Source organism: Monodon monoceros, unplaced genomic scaffold, assembly GCF_005190385.1.
Source record: "Monodon monoceros isolate NGI ecotype Baffin Bay Population unplaced genomic scaffold, NGI_Narwhal_1 Super_Scaffold_3, whole genome shotgun sequence".
Classification (NCBI taxonomy): Eukaryota; Metazoa; Chordata; class Mammalia; order Artiodactyla; family Monodontidae; genus Monodon; species Monodon monoceros.
The window spans coordinates 62,933,213-62,959,309 of NW_021703780.1; the positions used below are offsets into that span (position 1 = coordinate 62,933,213).

General features: G+C 39.6%; 1 protein-coding gene and 1 pseudogene across 1 annotated transcript in view; one reads left to right on the top strand and one right to left on the bottom strand.

The window, feature by feature from the left end:
* Positions 1-26,097, bottom strand: part of SMARCC1 (SWI/SNF related, matrix associated, actin dependent regulator of chromatin subfamily c member 1) — a 180,858-nt gene that overhangs the window by 146,266 nt on the left and 8,495 nt on the right. Inside the window, exons 2-3 of the mRNA XM_029241737.1 lie at positions 25,748-25,867; positions 5,507-5,592 (exon numbers count right to left, since the gene is read on the bottom strand). Coding sequence (XP_029097570.1) covers positions 5,507-5,592; positions 25,748-25,867 — 206 coding nt within the window. The remainder of the gene's footprint in view (positions 1-5,506; positions 5,593-25,747; positions 25,868-26,097) is intronic.
* Positions 18,795-18,892, top strand: LOC114908231 (annotated as a pseudogene).

Here is a 26,097-nt window from a genome sequence, read left to right on the forward strand (position 1 = left end):
AAAATCAGAAATTTTTAAACAGAGATTTAAGAGTCATATGAACCAACTGCAACGTATGAATCTTGTTTGGATACTGATTCAAACAAAAAAAAAAATTGTTCATGAGATAATCAGGGAAACTTGAACACAGTAGATATTTAATAACATTGAAAACTTATTGATAATTTTCTTGGTTATGATAATGGTACTGTTATTATGCTTTTTTAAAATCTAATTTTAGAAATAAATACACAGAGAAGTATTTACAGATGAAATTCTATAAAGCTGAAGATGCATGATTAGACATGGCAGCTCATTATATTATTCTCTCTTCTTTTATGTATAGTTTATATTTTCCATAATAATAAACTGAAATGGTTTCCCAAACAATGATTTGATAACATGACACATTGAAGTTTTCCTCAATCTGCAGTATGCTAGGTAAGCAAAAGTACATATATGAATATTAAGAAAACTTGAAATAAAGAAATCAGGTAAATACAGTATAACCTTTAGTTCAAAGATTTTATTTGACTTATTCTGAAATTACCAAGGGTATTCGAATAAACTTTACTTTTTATAATACAGAAAGATGCTCAAACCTGCCCAAAAGGGAAATGCAAATTAAACTAAAACTGTAAAACCTTTTTTTTTGACTCTATCACAGACTGCCAAGATCAAAAGGTGAGGTAATACAAATAAATACAACTATTGGCCAGGGAAAAAGTACACTCTCGATACATTTTGGTAGGACAATAAATTAGTACAGTTCTGTTTGAAGATGATTTGGCAATCGTATTATGTTTCTTGTTATTTCAACTTGAGTTGAAATAACAAGAAATAATACAATTATGATTCCACCTGACAATTTCAGAGTGAAGCTAGCACTGGGCAGGCCTCATAGGAGGGCTCTAGAAAAGGGGGAAAAAAAAAATTGAAAGAGATATTATTACCCTAAGACCTATATAGAGAGACTACATATGAACACATTTTCTTTCTTTCTGACTTAAAACTTTGGGCCATCTAGGCTGTAAATATAAGCTCTCCATTGAGGGTTTATTAATTAATTAATAAGTCTTCTGCTTTATTTTCCTCTGGTAATCTGCTGGGCAATGTCTTGCAGCAGCCTTTCAATCTAAGACAATACCTACTGTCTGTCAAAAAGGCCTTATTAGCTGTATTGCTCTAAATTCGATACCTCTTGCTAATAGAGTTAGAGATGTTCTCTCCTCATCCTCAGACATGCATAAAAAAGTCTGAATAAAACTAATCAATAGTCCGCCTGCCGATGCAGGGGACACGGGTTTGTGCCCCGGTCTGGGAGGATCCCACATGCCGCGGAGCGGCTGGGCCCGTGACCCATGGCCGCTGAGCCTGCACGTCCGGAGCGTGTGCTCCGCAGCGGGAGAGGCCACAGCAGTGAGAGGCCCACGTACCGCAAAAAAAAAAAAAAAAAAAACCACCACAACAAAAAAAACCTAATCAATAATGAATCCTAGCGAACCTGGGAAAGCGGTGTAAAGGGCCTCAGAAGCAAACTTCTAAAAGGCAAAACAAAAATGCACTGAGCTGGGGGCAAGGCAAATAGCAACAGTACAGCAAACAGTCGTATGGGAGGTGACCAAAGTTAGCCTCGAATGTAAGGGGCTTTGTTTAATGAGGCTAAGCTATAAAAGTCTGAAGACCATCACCAGCAAGAGGTCCAGTATGCAGCATCCCAAAAGAATGGCACACAGCCTAGATATAAGACACTGGAAATAAGTAGTCCCATATGGGAAGAAGAGGGAGGTCTACTATACAAAAGTAGACTAAAAAATTATATCCCACTAGGTATGTGACTTTGAGGATAAGGAAATTGGTTTGAACCCTTGCGCGGAGCGCTCTCTCTCTCTCTCTCTCTCTCTCTCTATATATATATATGTGTGTGTGTGTGTGTGTGTGTAAATATATATATTATTTTTTAATTAAAAAGCTAGATGACGAACAGAAAACAGTGTTTTAAACTATGCTATCAAAATGGGTAATTCTTCACAAGTTAAAAGATCTAAACCACATTTTCATTTAAATGACAACCTAACTAACCAACATTTCTCAGTGTGTGGTCTTAGGATCATCTACAGTGCTTGTTGAAAATGCAGATTCTGTTTTCATGCCAAGCTTAGTAGATGACACTCTATGTTCATAAAGCCCAGTAATTTATATTTTTAACAAGGACTCCAAGTGATGCCTAAAAGTTGAAAGCCACTGCCACAGACTTTCTGTGGTAAAAACTGAAACAAAGGGCTTCCCTGGTGGCACAGTGGTTGAGAGTCTGCCTGCCAATGCAGGGGACACGGGTTCGTGCCCCGGTCCAGGAAGATCCCACATGCCGCGGAGCGGCTAGGCCCGTGAGCCATGGCCGCTGGGCCTGCGCGTCCGGGTCCTGTGCTCCACAACGGGAGAGGCCACAACAGCGAGAGGCCCGCGTACCGCAAAAAAAAAAAAACTAAAACAAAATATTTTAATCTGAAGGAGACTTTGAAGAAGGAAATAAAAGTTGAACAATCAAGTCTTAAGGTAGAAAGTAAAGTATTATCATTCTAACTTAAACAAAAAGGTCTGACCTTGTCTGTAAGAAATAAATGTCAGTAGCAAATAATGTCATAGGGAAAAATAAAAGGTTACTTCTCATATTAAGACAAATCCTAGGAACTTCCCTGGTGGTCCAGTGGGTAAGACTCCATGCTCCCAATGCAGGGGGCCTGGGTTCGATCCCTGGTCAGGTAACTAGATCCCACATGCATGCCGCAACTATGAAGGCCACGTGCTGCAACTAAGAAGTCCACATGTCACAACTAAAGATCCCACATACCACAACGAAGATCCCACATGCCACAACTAAGACCCAGCGCAGCCAAAATAAATAAATATTTTTTAAAAAAGACTAATCCTAAACTTTATGTTCATTGAACCTAGTTTACCACTGCCAAGCAAAACTAATAAAATACAAAATATTTTCATTCAATAATCTCTTTGAAAGGCATTAACTATGATTACAGCATATAGCAACCTGTTTAGAACTGTAAGAAAATAAACAAGGTCCTAATCACTCTACAAGAGGGCACTGACATTTACTTTTCTGTTACTGGGTTGAACCTGGTTGCATTTAATCTCTCCTTCAGGAAATGTTTTTGGATTTCCACAGTATGTCAAAACCATCCTTCTTGGTGTCCCTCAGTTATATATAACTACACTTGAAAAACTACAAATAAGAGCTTCCCTGGTGACGCAGTGGTTAAGAATCCACCTGCCAATGCAGTGGACACGGGCTCGAGCTCTGATTTGGGAAGATCCCACATGCCACAGAGCAACTAAGCCGGTGCGCCACGACTACTGAGCCTGCACTCTAGAGCCCGTGAGCCACAACTACTGAAGCCCGCGCGCCTAGAGCCCGTGCTCTGCAACAAGAGAAGCCACCCAAATGAGAAGCCTGCACACCGCAACGAAGAGTAGCCCCCACTCACCTCAACTAGAGAAAAGCGTGCGGGCAACAACGAAGACCCGACACAGCCAAAAATAAGTAAATAAATAAATTTGTTAAAAAAGAAAAAAACACTACAAATAAGTTGTTCCTTTTTTGTTTGTTTTTGTTTTTTTGCGGTACACGGGCCTCTCACTGTTGTGGCCTCTCCCGTTGCAGAGCACAGGCTCCGGACGCGCAGGCTCAGCGGCCACGGCTCACAGGCCCAGCCGCTCCGCGGCATGTGGGATCCTCCCGGACCAGGGCACGAACCCGTGTCCCCTGCATCAGCAGGCGGACTCTCAACCACTGTGCCACCAGGGAAGCCTTTTTTTTTTTTTTAAACACTATTTAGAAACATCCAGAAAGATCAAACTCAAACACACTAATTCTGGAATCTTTTTTTTTTAATAAATTTATTTATTTTATTTATTTACTTTCGGCTGCATTGGGTCTTTGTTCCTGCACCGGGGCTTTCTCTCATCATGGCAAGAGGGGGCTACTCTTCGTTGCAGTACACGGACTTCTCACTACAGTGGCTTCTCTTGTTGCAGCGTACGGGCTCTAGGCGTGCAGGCTTCAGTAACTGTGGCATGTGGGCTCAGTACTTGTGGCTCGCGGGCTCTAGAGCGCAGGCTCAGTAGTTGCAGCACATGGGTTTGGTTGCTCCACGGCATGTGGGACCTTCCCGGGCCAGGGCTTGAACCTGTGTCCCCTGCACTGGCACTGTGCCACCAGGGGAGTCCCTCTAATTCTGGACTCTTAATCTGTACAGTCTATTCACAAATATACCAATAATTACCAGGTGTTCCCACTCAACCTCATATACATGACACTCCATCCTGACATCACTGGAACGTAAAAGGGAGCAGGAAGTAAGAAAGAAAGCAGAAACAAAAAGAAACAACAAGAAAAGAGAATGGCCATAATGAGGAAACCAACAAACTTTGGAGCTACACTGTGAGGTTCAACTGGAGAACAAAGGTTCAGAACTGTATGTTGGGCGTGGGGCAAGTCAGAAGCAGTATCAAGATGATAGCCCACTGTTCAGATGTCCAAATGGGTGGGCAGTTACTAAAACATGCACTGTTGGAACATAAGTGATCCACTCACTGCAAGTGTGTAAGTCATAGGAGATGGGGGAAGCTGTGTACTGCAATTGGTTTATAATTATACTGGAAAGAGGATAATTCTGGTACAATCCGAGAAGAAAACTTTTACTCCTCATTCCTCTTAAAGTCTTTAACTCTATCCTTTACTTCTTTTTTGGCCCCATTTTTAATTTAAAGACGATTTATTTTACATATCTTTCTAAACCACCTTAAATCTTTTCAGATAAAAATATTTCACTGTACTGGCACACAAAGCGAGTTACACAATGACTTAGGAAAAGACATTTCACTTTGACACTCTGTCCTCAAGAGTCCAGGTCGGACTTGGAAGAGATACAAGCTGAACAAGAAAACCAGTAAAGGGTTCCAACTGGGAAACAAGAGCGAGGGTACAAACCATATATGAGTACCCAGACATGCTGTCAATCCTAGATCAGAGAATACTCTGGCAAGAGCTGCAACAGCAGAGTTGAAAACAGAACTGAAAAACAGAAGGCTACCCTCTGATAACAACAAACTCTCATGCTCGTTTAATCAATAAAACAATATATAATGTCTTTCAGCACATTATAATACACATTTATGTATTTCACAGTGAACCTACCTTCCAATTTGCTAATAATGCACATCCATCTATTATCCACATACAACCATATATGAAAAATAACTTGCATAATAACTGCAACATTCGTTTGATATTTTTCTTGGATGTAGGCAAAAAGTAAATTAGGGCTCTAGATAAAAGACAACATACTTTGGATAAAAGACAACATACTTTGGATAAAAGACAACATACTTTGGATATTAATCATAACGTGCTTATAGAATTCTCTAACACCATACAAAGGAGGAACAGGTTTAACATTGAAAAACTTCAATATCACAGCAAAACATGCAAATAAATACAAAAACTTACCATCCCTGTTCATTTTTATATTTGTAAGCAGCCCCAAGAATGTGACACAAGGTGCCTCCAGCTTTGAAATCCATGAAACATTTTGCCTAAAAAATGATACAAGTTACACATGAGAAAAATCAAAGTTCTGACAAAATTACTCATGTCTGAATTCTAAGCTTAATAAACTCAAAGTTATAAACAACTCCTAATTTTTTTTTTTTTTTTTGCAGTATGCGGACCTCTCACTGTTGTGGCCTCTCCCACTGTGGAGCACAGGCTCCGGACACGCAGGCTCAGCGGCCATGGCTCACGGGCCCAGCCGCTCCGCGGCATGTGGGATCTTCCCGGACCGGGGCACGAACACGGGCGGACTCTCAACCACTGCGCCACCAGGGAAGCCCACAACTTCTAATTTGATAACCTCCTTAAATACTTCTGAAACAAACTGAGGTACAAAGAAATTTTTCTAATTTTTTTTAGAAAATTTTCTTTAAGTAAACAGTCTATGAAAAACAAGATTTACAAAATATACACCAAACTGTTTCAGCAGAAAACATTAAATGGACAAAATAGTGATATACCACCAACTCCAATGGTAAATTTAAGATCTGACTTTTAAAATGTACAATAGGAAATATTAGTCCGGGCTTCCCTGGTGGCGCAGTGGTTAAGAATCTGCCTGCCAATGAAGGTGACATGGGTTTGAGCCCTGGTCTGGGAAGATCCCACATGCCACGGAGCAACTAAGCCCGCAAGCCACAACCACCAAGCCCACGAGCCTAGAGCCCATGCCCTTCAACAAGAGAAGCCACTGCAATGAGAAGCCTGCACACTGCAACGAAGAGTAGCCCCCCGTTTGCCGCAACTAGAGAAGGCCTGCGCACAGTAACAGGGACCCAACACAGCCAAAAATAAAATAAATAAATTAAAAAAAAAAATTAGGCCAACATAACTGATGAACATAGATGTAAAAATCCTCAACAAAATACTAGCAAACCAAATCCAACAGTACATTAAAAGGATCATACGCCATGATCAAGTGGGATTTATCCCAGAAACACAAGGATTTTTCAATATCTGCAAATCAATCAACGTGATACACAATAACAAACTGAAGGACAAAGACCATATGATCACAACAGATGAAGAAAAAGCTTTTGATTAAATTCAACATCCATTTCTGATAAAAACCCTCCAGAAAGTGGGCATAGAGGTAATATATCTCAACATAACAAAGGCCATATATGACAGACCCATAGCTAACATCATACTCAATGGTGAAAAGCTGAAAGCATTCCCTCTAAGATCAGGAACGAGACAAGGATACCCACTCTCACCACTTTTCTGCAACATAGTTTTGGAAGTCCTAGACACAGCAATCAGAGAAGTAAAAGAAATAAAAGGAATCCAAACTGGAAAGGAAGAAGTAAAACTGTCACTGTTTGCCGATGACATAATACTATACATAAGAAATCCTAAAGACACTACCAGAAAACTATCAGAGTTAATCAATGACTTTGGTAAAGTTGCAGAATACAAAATTAATATACAGAAATCTGTTGCATTTCTATATATTAACAACAAAAGATCAGAAAGAGAAATTAAGGGAACAACCCTATTTAGTATCGCATCAAAAACAGTAAAATACCTAAGAATAAACCTACCTAAAGAGGCAAAAGACCCGTACTCTGAAAATTGTAAGATGGTAATGAAAGAAACTGAAGATGACACAAGCAGATGGAAAGATATACCATGTTCCTAGATTGGAAAAATCAATATTGTCAAAATGACCATACAAGGCAATCTACAGTTTCAATGCAATCCCTATCAAATTACCAATGACATTTTTCACAGAACTGAAACAAAAAACTTTATTTGCATGGAAACACAAAAGACCCTAAATAGCCAAAACAATCTTGAGAAAGAAGAATGGAGCTGGAAGAATCACGCTTCCTGGCTTCAGATTATACTACAATGCTACAATAATCAAAACAGTATGGTACTGACACAAAAACAGACACACAGATCAATGGAACAGGACAGAAAGCCCAGAAATAAACTCACGCACTTATGGTCAATTAATCTATGACAAAGGAGGCAAGAATATACAATGGAGAAAAGACAGTCTCTTCAATAAGTGGTGCTGGGAAAACTGGATAGCTACATGTAAAAGAATGAAATTAGAACATTGTATAACACCACATACAAAAATAAACTCAAAATGGATTAAAGACCTAAATGTAACACCGGATGCTATACAATGCCTAAAGGAAAACATAGGCAGAACACTCTTTGACTTAAATCACAACAATATTTTTTTGGATCCATCTCCTAGAGTAATGGAAACAAAGGCAAAAATAAACAAATGGGACCTAATTAAACTTAAAAGCTTCTGCACAGCAAAGGAAACCATAAACAAAATGAAAAGACAACCTATGGAATGGGAGAAAATATTTGCAAACAATGTGACTCAACCAAGGGATTAATTTCCAGAATATAAAACAGCTTATGCAGCTCAAACAACCCAATCAAAAAATGGGTAGAGAATCTCAATAGATATTTCTTTGAAAACATACACATGGCCAACAGGCATATGAAAAGATGCTCAACATCACAAATTATTCGAGAAATGCAAATCAAAACTAAAATGGGCTATCACCTCACACCAGTCTGAATGGCCATCATCAAAAAGTCTACAGAGAGGGACTTCCCTGGTGGCGCGGTGGTTAAGAATCAGCCTGCCAACGCAGGGGACACGGGTTCAATCCCTGGTCCGGGAAGATCCTACATGCCACGGAGCAACTAAGCCCATGTGCCACAATTACTGAGCCTGTCTGTGCTCCAGAGCCCGCGAGCCACAAGTACTGAGCCCGCCTGCTGCAAATACTGAAGCCCGTGTACCTAGAGCCTGTGAAGAGAAGCCACTGCAATGAGAAGCCCACACACCACAACGAAGAGTAGCTCCCGGTTCGCCACAACTAGAGAAAGCCCATGCGCAGCAACAAACACGCAATGCAGCCAAAAATAAATAATAAATAAATAAATTTATTTTAAAAAGAAAAGAAAAAAGAAGTCTACAAACAATAAATGCTGGAGAGGGTGTGGAGAAAAGGGAACCTTCCTATGCTGTTCGTGGGAATATAAATCGGGGCAGCCACTATTGAGAATAGTAAGCAGGTTCCTTAAAAAATTAAAAATAGAACTACCATATGATCTAACAATCCCACTACTGGGCATATAGCCAGAGAAAACTCTAATTTGAAAAGATACATGCATCCCAATGTTCACAGCGGCACTATTTACAATAGCCAAGACATGCAAGCAACCTAAATGTCCATCAACAGTTGAATGGATAAAGATGTGGTGTATACACACACAAACACACACAAAACTGGGTAATACTCAGCCAGAAAGAAGAATCAAATAATGCCTTTTGGAGCTACATGGATGGACTTATAGATTATCATACTAAGTGAAGTAAGTCACACTGAGAAAGACAAATGTCGTATGATATCACATAGGTGGAATCTTAAAAATGATACAAATGGGGAATTCCCTAGTGGTCCAGTGGTTAGGACTCTGCGCTTCCACTGCAGGGGGCATGGGTTCAATCCCTGGTCGGGGAATTAAAATCCTGCGTGCCACGTGGTGCAGCCAAAAAATTAAAGAAAAATATTTAAAAAATAAAAATAAAAAGCATTTTTAAAAACGATACAAATGAACTTATTCACAAAACAGAAACAGACTCACAGACATAGAAAATAAACATGGTTACCAAAGGGGGAGGGGGGAAGGATGAACTGAAAATTTGGGATTAACAGCTACACAGTATGATGTGTAAAATAGGTAAACAACAAGGACCTACTGTATAGCACAGGGAATCATATTCAATACCTTGTAATAACCTGTAATGGAAAAGAATCTGAAAAAAAAATATATGTATAACTGAATCACTTCGCTGTACACCTGAAACACTGTAATCAACTATACTTGAACAAAAGAAAAAAAGAAAAAACTCTAATGGACAAAATATTGATATACTACAAAACTCTACTGGTAAATTTAAAATTTGGTTTTTAACATGTGGAAAATTCCAGTAACACACAATTTCCAATATGGTTCTCCTGCTGAATAAGAAATATTAGTATACATTAGGGTTTTTTTCCAATTTAGGTTCTTGACATTAAATTTTAGAAAAATTATAACTGAACTTTATAATATTTTAATGACCACTGAAACAGGGTATAACTATAAGTTATAGCTAAAATCTGTGCAACAATTTAAAAATGATTTGCACTTTATGGATTATAAAAGCAGAGCTCAAATAAATCAAATGCTGAATGACTTCCATATTTTGGAAGTAAAAATTTAATATAAATGTGATCATCAAATAGGCTAATAAGATAAAGTGTTAGGGACTTCCCTGGTGGTCCAGTGGTTAAGAATCCACTTTCCAATGCAGGGGACGTGGGTTCAATCCCTCGTCGGGGAACTAAGATCCCACGTGCCATGGGACAACTAAGCCCACATGCCACAACTACTGAGCACATGTGCCTCAACGAGAGAGCCCACGTGCCACAAACTACAGAGCCCACGCACTCTAGAAACCACGCGCCACAACTAGAGAGAAGCCCACACGCCACAAAGAGCCCGCACCGCAATGAAAGATCCTGCATGCTGCAACGAAGACCCCGCATGCCGCAACTAAGACCTGACAGCCAAAAAGATAAAGAAAATAAATATAAAACAGTTTAAAAAAAAAAAAAAGGTGAAGTGTTAAAAATATACCATTCAGGGCTTCCCTGGTGGCACAGTGGTTGAGAGTCCGCCTGCCGATGCAGGGGACACGGGTTCGTGCCCCGGTCCAGGAAGATCCCACATGCCGCGGAGTGGCTAGGCCCGTGAGCCATGGCCGCTGAGCCTGCACGTCTGGAGCCTGTGCTCCGCAACGGGAGAGGCCACAACAGTGAGAGGCCCGCGTACGGCAAAAAAAAAAAAAAAAAATATATATATATATATATATATATACCATTCATTTTTTCCTTTGAAAACTATTATTACAAAATAATATAATGCAAAAAAACATATATCAAATATTAAGAGAGACAAAAAACAGAATGGTGGTTGGTAGGGTCTGGAGAGAGACAGGAATGGAAGTTATTGTTTCACAGGTACAGAGTTTTCAATTTACAAAAATGACAAAGTTCTGGTGATGGATAGTAGTAACAGTTACACAACAACGTAAATGTACTTAATGCCACTGAACTATACACTTAAAAATGACTAAAATGGTAAATTTTGTTATGTTTATTTTACTACAGTTAAAAATAAATAAATAGCATGTTTTAAAATAAGAAATATTAAGAATCACTAAGATGAGCTCTTCCAAATTAAACAGACAAGTAAGCCTCACAGATCAGTTTGGTTATCTCGTTGCTTTTTAAACATTACATGGGTTTCTGAGTTCCTAATTTTTTGCCCAACACTATTCCTGGTACATCTCAAAAGCTGCATTACATATTCTAAACAAAAGCATCTGGGTGCAAGTCTTATCACTGACAACTTATTTATCTGAGAAAATGTATAAGACATTACAATTTTGTAGTGTTGGCACTTGAACTAGAATAATGTGCTAAGGTACCTACTAGAGTAGAATGAGACTTAGTTCTCCTACTAATCCTTCTCTGAACTGCCCAGAGATTGAGATAAAATGTTCTCGCCAACCACATGGGCATATCACTATTGCACACATGCACAACACTCGCAGCGTAATACAGAAATAACTGGTTTATAGATTTATCTGTTATTCAAACTCCTTGAGGACAGGAATAGTGTCTTATTCAAATCTTTAACATCAATATTCAGCGGAGTACCTGACAATGTAGGTAATCCATATAAATTTTCTCAACAGTTCTACTGTACTAAAATCATCCAAGCTACTGAAAAATATATGTTGAGCAGATCACAATAAAGCATCTCTACATGTAATTTAAGGTTATAGTCAATTTCTAGACAGATTAATTTGAGAAATTAAAATATTATCAGATATATGCTCAAGACAGACAAAATAACTTATATCAAAAACTATAGGGACAAGTGATGAATGAAGAGGTAGAAAACAGACCTTCAATTTTCTAATGGTAAGATCTGAATAAACAGGAAGAGGGAGGAGACTCACAAACCTGTCAAGAGTACTAGTTCCAGTAATAAAGTGCAATAAGAAAAACATTCTTAAAGACGTGGCAGAAGAAACAAAAGAACAAATAGGGACTTCGTCATACATCAAGGATTCTTAGAGCTTTCATGGAAATGGATTTGGGATTCTAGTCCTCCTGAAAAGCTCAGTATCAGTATCACCCACATAAAAGTGTAGTAGACCAGAGTCAGGGGATGGAAAGCTGGAGGCAGAGACAAGAGACCTCTCAGGGACACCCACTGGCCCCTGAGTGTACTTCCTCATTCAATCCTCATCCCAACTACATTCACCCTGAAGAGGGCCTGCTCAAGCTGCCGCTGGATGTGGTTCAAATATTAGAGCTCAAGTTCTTAAACATTCTCTAAAGAAGCCAGATTGTTAAGAGTAAATTCCTCTTCATTAGTACTGAAAAACCTAAAGAATAATAATAGGGTACCGAAACTTGAGCCTTCCAGAGCCAGCAAAGGCAGCCTGCCTTTGGTGAGTTATCTAAGCAGCTGCTTACCCCAATTAGAGACTGTGGGGGTCAGGGACAGCTCTAACAGGCTGCTTCTATTCCCAGTTGTGTGACCACACTGCTTTTGATAAGCTGCTACGTCTCTGACTAAATTGGAAATTTAATCTAATCTTATTCTGGATGTATATAAAGTGGTCTCATCCTACCTATTTATACAGCCCACTTAAAATTCTGCTGAGCTGAGTAAACCTTAAAAAAGATAAACCTAACTGCAATACTTAAAAGTGCTTTAAACTTGTGCCACAGTGTCCTTATTTCTTTATTTTTTGACTTATTCATTAAAGACAAGGTAGTGCCAACGTGCAGTAAAAAGGACAACAATGGTATACATTTGTGTGAGGAGAATATACACATTTAAAATGCCATGTTTGGGTCTATTAATCAATGAATGACTGTGCCAGAAAGCGGATGTGAGGAAGTGAATAAAGGAGCAGAAACTGAACATGAGCCAGAAACCAAGAATGTTCACAGAAAATCACAGTCATCTTCATAAATTGAAAACAGTTACAGGGGAAAAAACCTATCACTTAGAGTCCAGAATCATTTTACCTCACAAAGTACAATGACACTAAACATTCCATAAGTTTCTTTATGTATTTTAACTGCGCTGAGTTAAAATAATGCTTTCTAGAAACATTTCCCAAGTTTATTAATAAAAGAAATGATAACAGTGTTACAATTATCACCTCTAATCATAGGTAATCACTGGTGTAGTATTCTTATTCTTGAGGAGAACAAAAAGTATTATGATTACTACCAGTTACTGAGAATTTACCAAGAGGCACTTTATATATATTACCTCATTTACTCCTCACAAGTTCACTGTCTTCACCCCATTTTACAGATGAAAAGGTGTTGATGGCTCTAGCAATATGGCAGACTAAATAACCAGAAAACCCTACCACTAAAAATATATGTTGGATAAAAAATACAGACATTATTTTAAATGTGTAGCTGAATTAGAAGGAGAACAAATCCCCAGGGACAAAAATAAGAAAAAAAAAAAATCAAAGTCAAAGTGGGGCTTCCCTGGTGGCACAGTGGTTGAGAGTCCGCCTGCCAATGCAGCAGACACGGGTTCGTGCCCCGGTCCGGGAAGATCCCACATGCCGCGGAGCAGCTGGCCCGTGAGCCATGGCCGTGGAGCCTGCGCGTCCAGAGCCTGTGCTCCGCAACGGGAGAGGCCACAACAGTGAGAGGCCCGCGTACCGCAAAAAAAAAAAAAAAAAAAAGTCAAAGTGGCAATTTTGTTGCATTAAAAACTAAAATTCTAGGGTGACAGGAGGCTGGGGATAATGGGATTAAATAGGTAAGTAATATCAACCTTGATAACCTAAATGCTAGGGTTTGAGTTTCTCTACAGGGTCAGGAAGTAAGACTACAGACCTATGCAAGTAAGGACATTAGAACTAAGACAATCACCTACCACACACATAGACACATAACACCAGGGGTATAAACAGGTTACACCATTAGGGAAAGGATAAGCTAGAAAAAATATCTGCCAGCTAAAAACTAAGGAGGAAAACAAGCTTCCGCCTCAAGATAATTTGAGTTGGAGACGTACACTATCAATACTTAGTCTAGGAACCCCATGCCAAATTAACATAAGAATTGGTCCTAGGGACTTCTCTGGTCGTCCAGTGGTTAAGACTGCACACTCCCAATGCAGGGGGCACAGGTTGCATCCCTGATCAGGGAACTAAGATCCCGCATACTGAACGGTACAGAAAAAAAAAAAAAAAAAAAAAAAAAAAAAGAATTGGTCCTAAAGTTGGCGGGTCCTCTGAAGTGCCTTACTGAGCAAATTCTCAACCCAGGTCAACAGGATTCCCAAATAAACTTCCACTGAAAGAGAAGTGAAAGGCCACAATTCAAACATAATTAAGTGTTTTCAAATCAACAGACAAAGCTAACAGCAAGATTAGAATCCTAACATTTTCAGATAATAGAAACAACATGACAGGGCTTGTAAAATTAGAATACATAAAGTGATTAAGGACACTAAAAAGAGAGAAAGACTTGAGAAATATATATATGTAACCCGTAGAACAAATAACATCCAATGAAAGTAAAAGCACAGCTGACAGAAAATTAGACAACTAGACACAGAAGAATAAAAGCTAAAGTTTCTTAGAAATTTTAAAGGATATAAATCCTCAGCTTCGAGAAACACATCAGGGGCTTCCCTGGTGGTGCAGTAGTTAAGAATCCGCTTGTCAATGCAGTGGACACAGGTTCAAGCCCTGATCCGAGAAGATCCCACATGCCGCGAAGCAACTAAGCCCGTGCACCACAACTACTGAGCCTGCATTCTAGAGCCCACGAGCCACAACTACCGAGCCTGCATGCCACAACTACTGGAGCCCATGTACCTAGAGCCCGTGCTCCGCAAGAGAAGCCGCTGCAATGAGAAGCCCGCGCACTACGATGAAGAGTAGGCCCTGCTCGCCGCAACTAGAGAAAGCCCGCGCACAGCAATGAACACCCAACGCAGCCAAAAATAATTAATTTTTTTTAAAAATTGGTAAAAAACAGAAAAGAACAGCCCAATGGTGCAAAATATAAAAGGGTGCTCAACTTCATTAGTTATCAGCAACTACAAAACAATGCGTATCACCACAAATCCACCAAAAAACTAAAATTAAAAAGACAGACAACTTACAAGCATTGGTGAGAAAGTAGAGTATTAGAACCCTTGTACACTGTACACTGCATGTGGGAGTATAAATTGGCACAAGCGTTCTGGAAAACTGGCCATATCTGCTAAAGCTGAACATGCACCCCCTGTGACCCAGCAATTCCACATGTGGGAGTGTAACTGACATAAATACCTATGTTTACCAGAAGATATATGCAAAAATATTCACAGCAGCACTATTTGCAATAGCCCTAAGCTGGAAATAACCCCAAAAACCCATCAATGGTAGAATGGATAAATAAACTGTGCAATATGCCCATAGTGAAATACTATGCAGCAAGGGATACTAAATTATGACCAAGCTGCCCATTTTTTAAATTTTCATTTGAACACAGTCACACCTACTCATGTAGGTAATTGTCTTTGGCTGCTTTTTATGCTACAACAGAGTTGGGTAGTTGTGACAGAGTCCATATACCTGCAAGCCTAAAATATTTACCATCTGTCCCTTTAAGAAAAAATTTGCCAAACCCTTAAACAGTAACCAGAATGAACAAACTGCAACTACAAGTAATAACATGGAAGAATTTTACAAATCTAACATTTGTCTATATGCTTCAAAAATTTAAGTCATGAAGAACAGGCAGTCCAGTGGTTAAAAATTTAAGTCATGAATGACAAAGACAGGCTGAACTATTTCAAATTAATCAAGACTAAAGAGATATAACTAAAATGTGGGATCTTGGTTTAGATCTTATAAGATACATTTCTGAGATAATTAGTGAAATGTGAAGACAGATTATATAGTAGATAATGGTATTGTGTCAATGTTAAACTTCCTAAATTTGATAACTGTATTTGTAAGACAATGTCCTTGTTCTAAGGAGATCCAGGCTGCAGTCTGAAGTCTCTACAGTTTTGCCCTCCCTGCTAGATTGGACCCCATGGACATCAGGAACTTCTCCAGTCACTCCAAGAGTGTAGTATCACTCCTGTGGTGACTAAGATGAGTGATTTGTCTCCAGAAGTACTTTTGTTCTTGCTTCTCAGACTTACATGCTAATCTTGGTCTTTTCCTCCCCCTTTCCAGAAAGTCCTAGAATTTAGCATGATCTTGGCAAAACAATACCATTCTCAGATACAGATAATAAAATACTTAAACCTGTAGGGACCATAATGTTCACTGATTCATAGTTTTCTAATGCTTCTTTGCCACAGAACACTTTCAGGAGTAGAAAGCTCAAAAAGAAGTCTATCAGGAAAAACTGTTCAAAGTGAAAAATTTGAAGACAACAGATTCCTCTTAGACCTGCCCATTTATTCCTGCCACTCAGGTACTCTGAAGGGAACAATTATAAAACCAAGGATCAGATCCAACTCCTTTTTCTGACAACTCTAAGCCCTTTCTTATTAACTTTCTTTTCCCTAAAATTTATTTAGCACAAAGCATGGTTTATTGACTCAAATAAAGGAAACAGATCATTGAAGTGACAGTCCTCAAACTCCCATCCTTTCCTCTACACCAGACTGACCAAGTTCATGAGAATTCCTGCCATGAAGTCAGTCACGCTTAATGGGTAGAAATTCCAAAGTATCAGTGAGAGATAGCCTACAGACTGTGACTTGTTTAAAATGTCCCAAAATTGTACTACCCAGTTCAATCACATGACCTTATTATTAGAACTGGCTTTGACAACAAATTTTACCCTGAAGTATTCATTACATTCCACCAAAGATAGATATAAAAACCCTATATACATTCCTATGACATTTTGAAAATCAATTCCAAAAATTTTAATGATAGTCCCTTGAAACTATTTGTATCAATCTCCACAACATATTTCCTTTTGAAGAGTAATAATCATTTCACTGAGTTCTGATAGTTGCTTTAAAATCAGTCAGTACTGCGCTTTACATTTTTGTAGATATTTTAAGAAAAGCTTAATTTCAGAAAGTAAATACGGTTCGGTTCTCTAGCTTATTTTTTTTAAAGAGCCTTCCACTCTCCCTGTCTTTGAGACAGTTACTAACATCACAGCAAAGGTACATCAACCAATAAATATATACTAAACACTTGCAGTGAGTAAGAAGGTAAAAAGCAAGTCTTATCAATGTTCAACTGAAAACTCTGGCTTTAATTCAAAGGGCACTACAGCATTCTGTTAGTTCTCAGGTTCACAGCTCATTTACACAAAATACACTATGTCTGGAACATAAGTTGAAGAGAAACAAGAGGACATGGCTCTTTGGGACCTTCCTTAAGAACTGGATTTGAGGGCTTCCCCGGTGGTGCAGTGGTTGAGAGTCTGCCTGCTGATGCAGGGGACACGGGCTCGTGCCCCGGTCCAGGAGAATCCCACATGCCGCGGAGCGGGTGGGTCCGTGAGCCATGGCCGCTGAGCCTGTGCGTCTGGAGCCTGTGCTCCGCAACAGGAGAGGCCACAGCAGTGAGAGGCCCGCGCACCGCAAAGAAGTATAATAAATGTTTAAATAATATGTATGCCTTACATGTACATTTTTACTTTTACCAAAACCACTTTTGCTATACAAGTCAGCAAACTACTTTTTATGTCTTAAAGTACTACATACTACTTCTAATTTCTCAAAGAGCTTTTATTATCACACATCATGTGATTCTAACAACTATGCCATGGGATCAGTAGGGCAAGGAACACGTTCCCAGAAATGGTACTACAGGTCGAAGTGCCTTCACACAAGGTTGCAGAGTGGTAGGATATGGCTATTTAATTCCTAAGCTCAGGGCTCTTCCCATAACACCTGGCTCAAGAAACTATTTGGTGGAGATTCGGTATCTTACATTATTTCAATTTAAGAAATGAATGAGGGCTTCCCTGGTGGTGCAGTGGTTAAGAATCCGCCTGCCAATGCAGGGGACACAGGTTCAATCCATGGTCTGGGAAGATCCCACATGCCATGGAGCAACTAAGCCCACGTGCCACAACTACTGAGCCTGCACTCTAGAGCCCGCAAGCCACAACTACTGAGCCCATGTGCCACAAATACTGAAGTCCACAATCCTAGAGCCTGTGCTCCGCAACAAGAGAAGCCACCGCAATGAGAAGCTTGAGCGTCTCAACGAAGAGTAGCCCCTGCTTGCCGCAACTAGAGAAAGCCCATGCACAGCAATGAAGACCCAACATAGCTAAAGACAAATAAAATAAATACATTTATTAAAAAAAAAAAAAAGAAAAGAAATGAATAAGGGGGCTTCCGTGGTGGCACAGTGGTTAAGAATCCACCTGCCCATGCAGGGGATGCAGGTTTGAGTCCTGGTCCGGGAAGATCCCACATGCCGCGGAGCAACTCAGCCCGTGCACCACAACTATTAAATGTGCACTCTAGAGCCCACAAGCCACAACTACTGAGCCCACACGCCACAACTACTGAAGCCCACGCACCTAGAGCCCATGCTCTGCAACAAAGAGAAGCCACCGCAATGAGAAGCCCGCGCACCGCAATGAAGAGTAGCCCCCACTCGCCACAACTAGAGAAAGCCCACATGCAGCAACAAAGAACCAATGCAACCAAAAATAAATAAATAAAATTAAATTTAAAAAAAAAATGAATGAGGGACCTCCCTGGTGGTCCAGTAGTTAAAAATCCACCTTCCAATGCAGGGGACGCAGGTTAAATCCCTGTTCAGGGAACTAAGATCCCATATGCCACAGGGCAACTAAGCCCGTGCGCCACAACTATTGAACCCGCGCCTCAAGGAGACATCCCACATGCCGCAACTAAGACCCTGCACAGCCCAAAAAATAAGTAGTTAATTTTTAAAAAAAAGAAATGAATGAGCTTTATTTTCGGCAAAATCAACTGGTTTTAAAGTCTATCAAGACTTCTGACTGAAGTCGTATTAAAGACAACCATATTTTAGTGCTGATCTCCAAAACCTAAAATAATGCTTAAAAATAAAGTTACAGGAGTGCTTGCTGCGGCAGCACATACTAAAATCGGAACAATACAGAGAAGATTAGCATGGCCCCTGCACAAGGATGACTCACAATCTGTGAAGTGCTCCATATTTTGGGGGGGTTAGCAGATGTAAGCTTTTATATATAGAATGGATAAACAACAAGGTCAGAGAACTATATTCAGTAGCACAGAGAACTATATTCAATATCCCAGGATAAGTCATAACAGAAAAGAATATAAAAAAAGAATATATGTGTGCATAACTGAATCACTTTGTTGTACAACAGTAATTAACAAATTGTAAATCAACTATACCTCAATAAAAAAAATAAAGTAAAATGAAATTTTATTCTTTTTTTTAAAGTATTTATTTTGGCTGTGCTGGGTCTTTGTTGCTGCGCACAGGCTTTCTCTAGTTGCGGTGAGCAGGGGCTACTCTTTGTTGCGATGCGCAGGCTTCTCATTGCAGTGGCTTCTCTTGTTGTGGAGCACAGGCTCTAGGCACGCAGGCTTCAGTAGTTGTAGCACGCGGGCTCAGTACTTGTGGTGCACAGGCTTAGTTGCTCCACGGCATTTAGGATCCTCCTGGACCAGGGCGCAAGCCCATGTCCCCTGCATTGGCAGGCGGACACTTAACCACTGCGCCACCAGTGAAGTCCCCTTATGATCTATTTTAAAAGGCAGAATACAACCCATGCACCTATGGTCAATTAAGACATGACGAAACAGGCAAGGATACACACTAATTATCAGAGATATGCAGATCAAAACTGCAATGACGTATTACCTAACCCCAGTCAGAACGGCCATCATCAAAAAGTCTACAAACAGGGCTTCCCTGGTGGCGCAGTGGTTGAGAGTCCGCCTGCCGATGCAGGGGACATGGGTTCGTGCCCTGGTCCGGGAGGATCCCACATGCCGTGGAGCGGCTACGCCCGTGAGCGACGGCCGCTGGGCCTGTGCGTCCAGAGCCTGTGCTCCGCAACGGGAGAGGCCACAACAGTGAGAGGCCTGCATATGGCAAAAAAAAAAAAGTCTACAAACAATAAATACCGGAGAGGATGTGGAGAAAACAGAGCCCTCCTACACTGTTGGTGGGAATGTAAATTGGTACAGCCACTACAGAGAACAGCATGGAGGTTCCTTAAAAAACTAAAATTAGAACTACCACATGATACAGCAATCCACTCCTGTGTATATATCTGAAGAAAACCATAATTCAAAAAGATATATGGGGCTTCCCTGGTGGTACAGTGGTTGGGAATCTGCCTGCCAATGCAGAGGACACAGGTTCGAGCCCTGGTCTGGGAAGATCCCACATGCCGCGGAGCAACTAAGCCCGTGAACCACAACTACTGAGCCTGCACATCTGGAGCCTGTGCTCCGCAATGGGAGAGGCCGCAAAAGTGAGAGGCCCGCGCACCGCGATGAAGAGTAGCCCCTGCTCGCCGCAACTGGAGAAAGCCCTCGCACAGAAACGAAGACCCAACACAGCCAAAAATAAATAAATAAATTTATTAAAAAAAAAAAAAAGATATATGAACTCCAATGTTCACTGCAGCACTATTTACAATAACCAAGACATGGAAGCAACTTAATATCCATTGACAGGTGGATGGATAAATAAAATATGGTATATATATATACAACGGAATATTACTTACCTATAAAAAAAAGAACGAAATCATGCCATTTGCAGCAATGTGGATGGACCTAGAGATTTTCATGCTAAGTGAAGTCAGACAGAGAAAGACAAATATCATATGATATCACTCATATGTGCAATCTAATTTAAAAAAATGATATAGGGGGCTTCCCTGGTGGTGCAGTGGTTGAGAGTCCACCTGCCGATGCAGGGGACACGGGTTCGTGCCCCAGTCCGAGAAGATCCCACATGCCGCGGAGCGGCTGGGCCCGTGAGCCATGGCTGCTGAGCCCGCGCGTCTGGAGCCTGTGCTCCGCAACGGAAGAGGCCACAACAGTGAGAGGCCCGTGTACCGTGAAAAAAAAAAAATGATATAGGGACTTCCCTGGTGGTCCAGTGACTAAGACCCTGCACTCCCAGTGCAGGGGGCCCAGGTTCGATACCTGGCTAGGGAACAAGATCCCACATGCATGCCACAACTAAGAGTTCTCATGCTGCAACTAAGAAGTCCGCATGCCACAACTAAAGATCGCACATGCCGCAATGAAGATCCTGCGTGCCGCAGCTAAGACCTGGGGCAACCAAAATGAATAAATAAATAAATAAAATAAAATAAAATTTAAAACTGATATAAATGAAGTTAAAATAGATAACCAACAAGGACCTACTGTATAGCAGAGGGAACTCCACTCAATTTTCTATAATAACCTACATGGGAAAAGAATCTGAAAAAGAATGAATATATATATATATGTATATACACACATATATATAACTGAATCACTATGCTGTACAACTGAAACTAACACAACATTGTAAATCAACTACACCATAATAAAATTTTTTTAATAAATAAATAAAATATAAATTAAAAAGTAGAATACAAAATTGTCTATAGTCTATATGCCTGTAGTTACAATTATGTTTGTGTCATGCATGCAAATGTACTAAGCCTTCAAGGGATTATGGAATAACAACAATTTTTACTTGTGGAGGTAAAAAATATTTCAATTCATATTATGTTTGCCTATGCAATATATTTTTAGCCTTACAAAGTACTTTTTTCCCCTAAATCTTTCTAACTTCTCAATTAGCACTAGATAGAACCTACCCTATGTTGAGTCAGCTGTTTACTATCCAATATGACTTAGGAAGTTAGTACATAAAGTTCCATTTTGATTTTTAAAAAATCAAAAAACAAACAGCCCAAACAGTGAACTCCTACACCAGTCCAGTTTATTCAGGAAAAAAAGCTTTTTAAGGTAAATAGCTTACATGTTTCACTAAAACATTCTCTGCTTTATTGTCTCTCTCCTCCATTTTTGTTTTACACCATTACACATTATATCAATCCCTTTCATTTTGAAAAAAGCTAAACACTATTCTGAGAGAAAAAGAAGTACATCTGGTCCCACTGGCACTAAGTCATGACTTATTTTTAATTCTGGTTTATTCCTAAAAATATTCTTCTCTAATCTTTAAAATCTGGAAAAACAATAATGGTTTACTTCCCTGGAGTTAAATATCCCACAAATAAAGTCCCTTGTAAATACTATTTTTTAAGACACTCATACAATCCTAATTAGAAATACCAAAAACAGAATGTGAATCACCTTACATACAATACTTCATATAAAGCTACATGTAAATTTTATTCTAAATGATTTTATACTTGATAAAATATAATCTGTATTATATTACAGTGTTTTAAATGATGAAAACTTCAACCAGTTCCTGATTTGATAACTCTAATCCAGTTGATAATATAAGAGAACAGGAAATAAACACTCAAGTATTTGGAGGTAAAGGAACATGGAGCTTTCAAATGATTCAGAATAATATGCCCAAACATGTAGAGAAAAAGACAATGATAAAGCAAATGTGGTTAAATGCTAAAAATTGGGGATTCTAAATGAAAGTTCTTTATACTATTCTTGCAAATTTTTACTTTCAATTAATTTTAAGTTACCCAAAAACCTCAATTGGTCACATAATTCAGAAAATGAAATATGCTGATTATCCAGTAGAGTAGTTCCCATTTATTAAAAAATGAGCAAGTACCTCCAATATCTAACAATGTATTTATAAATTATATGCATGTACTTACTATAATACCAATATACTACAAATATATATAACTTAAATCACATATTAAGAAATAGGTATTTTGAAAGCATTAGCTAAAAAATAATTAAAATAAAAGGAATGATCTTGCTCTGCAAATGTGAATTCAACCAGTACCCAGTAATTCCCAAATCTCTTCCTCTAATTCAATCTGTTCTCTTGAACTCCAGATCTCATTTCCAACTACCTATAGGATTTCTAAACCTGAAGTACCTACAGGAGAGCCAACCTCAACACAGACTAAACTGAGTACCTTTCTCCAGAAACCTGCTTTTATACTCTGGCTTCCACCTTAGTGAGAAAGCAATCTGCTCAGTGGAGTCATCCCAGTCAATTCTTTCTTATTTCAGCCCCACAACCCACCCTCCCCACACACACACAAAAAAAATCACAAAGTTCTACCCCCTTGCTGTGCTTCCTAATCACTTTCAAGATAAAAGCCACACTTCTAACACAGTAAACCTGTCATTTTATGACTGATTCTGGCCCATATTTCTGCCTACTGTCCCTCAGTTCTAGCCCTGTTGAACTATTTGCAACTACATTAAAAGCCTTTAGGCTTTTATATGTTGCTATCACTGCCTGAAAATCCAATCTTCCAGCATGTCCCTAAAAAACCCATACTCTACTTTCAGGACTCAGTTCAAATGTCCTTTCCCTTGGAAAACATTTCCTGAGATGAAGAAAGTCAAAGGCTCTATTCATATAGGTCACTAGAGGGTAAGTAAGCTCCCTGAAGACAAACAATACACTGCATTACTCCTTGAATTCTCAGAACTTGGCACATAATCAAATGCTAAATATTTGCTGAACTCAAATCAGTGAGGAAGGGACTTCCCTGGCAGTCCAGTGGTTAAGAAACCACCTTCCAATGCAGGGGACGTGGGTTCGACCCCTGGTTGGGGAACTAAGATCCCACATGCCACAGGGCAACCAAGCCCGTGTGCTGCAACTACTGAGCCCACATGCCACAACTAGAGAGAAGACCCCGCACTGCAAGGAAGAGCCCGCGTGCTGCAACTAAGTCAAAAATAAATAAATAAATATTTTAAAAAATAAAATAAAATAAAAGCAGTATAAAAACAAACATTATTTAAAAAAAAAAAAAAAAAACCTTCACGTTCCAATGCAGAGGGTGTGAGTTCAATCCCTGGTCAGGGAGCTAAGATCCCACATGCCTCATGGCCAAAAAAAAACAAAATATAAAACAGAAGTAATATTGTAACAAATTCAACAAAGACTTTAAAAATGGTCCACATCAGGGCTTCCCTGGTGGCAAAGTGGTTAAGAATCTCCCTGCCAATGCAGGGGACACAGGTTCGAGCCCTGGTCTGGGAAGATCCCACATGCCGCGGAGCAACTAAGCCCACACACCACAAATACTGAGCCCGTGCCACAACTACTGAAGCCCACACGCCTAGAGCCCATGCTCCGCAACGAAGAGTAGCCCCTGCTCACCCCAACTAGAGAAAAGCTCACACACAGCAACGAAGACCCAATACAGCCAAAAATAAAATAAATTTAACAAGAAAAGATCCACATCAAAAAAAATCTTAAAAAAAAAATCATGCAGAAAAGCAGCACCCTTTAATAAATGTTGTTGGGTTAACCAGATGATCATATGGAAAAAAGATAAAACTGCTTTTTTTTTTTTTTTGTGAGCACTGGATCCACTGCTCACAATAAATACCAAGATAAATTCTAAATGGATAACAGAGTTACATGTAAAAAATGACACCTACAAATGGTGTAGAAATTTGTTCTTCTACAAATACTAGAAGAACACATGGCTGAAATCCTTTATCACCTACAAGTGGAGAAAGCTTCCCAACGTGATTCAAAAAAACACATCCATATATTTGACTTAATGAAGATAAATGTCTGGATAGCAAAAATACCGTAGTGAAATGAACAGATTTACTGCAATATCAGTAAAACAATATTTTTTATTCTCAATTATATCTGAGAAATCAGTGAGTTATTAAAACAAAAAGTTTAGTGATGAAATAAGAACACACAAATCGGAACCTTTTGAGATTTATAAAAAGGTCTACCAATAATAAATTCAGTAGAGGCAACAAACAGCAGACTGGAAACTACAAAAACCCGAATCAGAGAAATGGAAGACAAAAATTATGGGAAAATATAGGACAGATAGTTCCCGGAAATCTAGTATTTGTACAATCAGAGTTCAAAAATATAAAGAAATACAGGATGGCAGAGAAGACTAACAGACTGAATGTTCCCTGAGCTAAAGAAACATAACTGAGTCTTCAGATCATGACTTATGATAACTAGACTTATTTATGAATTTTAAAGATCAGTATTAAAAAGGGGGAAATCAAGGACTTCCCTGGTGGCGCAGTGGTTAAGAATCCGCCTGCCAGTGCAGGGGACATGGGTTCGAGCCCCAGTCCGGGAAGATTCCACATGTCGCAGAGCACCTAAGCCCATGCGCCACAACTACTGAGCCTGCGCTCTAGAGCTGGCGAGCCATAACTACTGAGCCTGCATGCCACGACTACTGAGGTCCGCACACCTAGAGCCCATGCTCCGCAACGAGAAGCCACTGCAACGAGAAGCCTGCGCATCACGATGAAGAGTGGCCTCCACTCGCCGCAACTAGAGAAAGCCCACGCATAGCAACAAAGACCCAACGCAGCCATAAATAAATAAATAAATATATTTCAAAAATTTAAAAAAAAGGGGGATATCAACAAGTAACATCAGATTTTTCTGTACAAAATCAAATGTGGAAATAAGGCATAACCCAGTATTTCTATACCAAGCCAAACTTTCAGTCAAAATACCAACTGCAAGGAGAACAGAATCATATTCTCACATAAGCTCAGAAGAATCCCACCTACAAAATATAATAAGATTCCAAGAAACAACATTCTAGCCACAAGAACTGAAACAGGAGAAAAAAATGGAAAAGACTTAGTACAGTAAAGACAATAAGGAAACTACAACATAGTAAAATGTTAACAGTTAAGTCTAGGCAATAATTGTTGTGATGTTTAATGCAAATTTTAAATGACTCCTGAAAGAGATGCTTCCTACAGTCCAAAAGCAAGTGTTCTATAGCTAAAATTCTGTAGCGATTCCTCCTTTTTCCTATTCTATAGGATAGCAGCAGCAAAATAAAGAGCTGTAGGCTGCACCCAAGAGTACAGAAACTGATAAGCTGATGTACTTACAGGGAGTTTGGTGAAGGCCGGGTTGGTGACATGTTTCCCAAAGGCATCTTCCTGGAACTGGAGAAGCTGTACCACCAGCCCAGCCAGTGTTTTATTGGTAGGAGCATCCGCATGAACATACTGCAAGATAAAGACAGAGACTCAAAAACTGGGGCAACTGTGCAGAAGACAATGGAAGACAATGTTCGCTTACTTCCCAGTACCTAAGTACTGGCCTGGTGGCAGATTTTTAAGTGTCTGAGACACTTACATAAACAAATACTGGGAGCCGTGGGGAGGGATAGATAACATGTCCTTTCAGTTAACAGATCTTAAGAATGAGAAATACTATGCCCAAGAAACCAAACCCA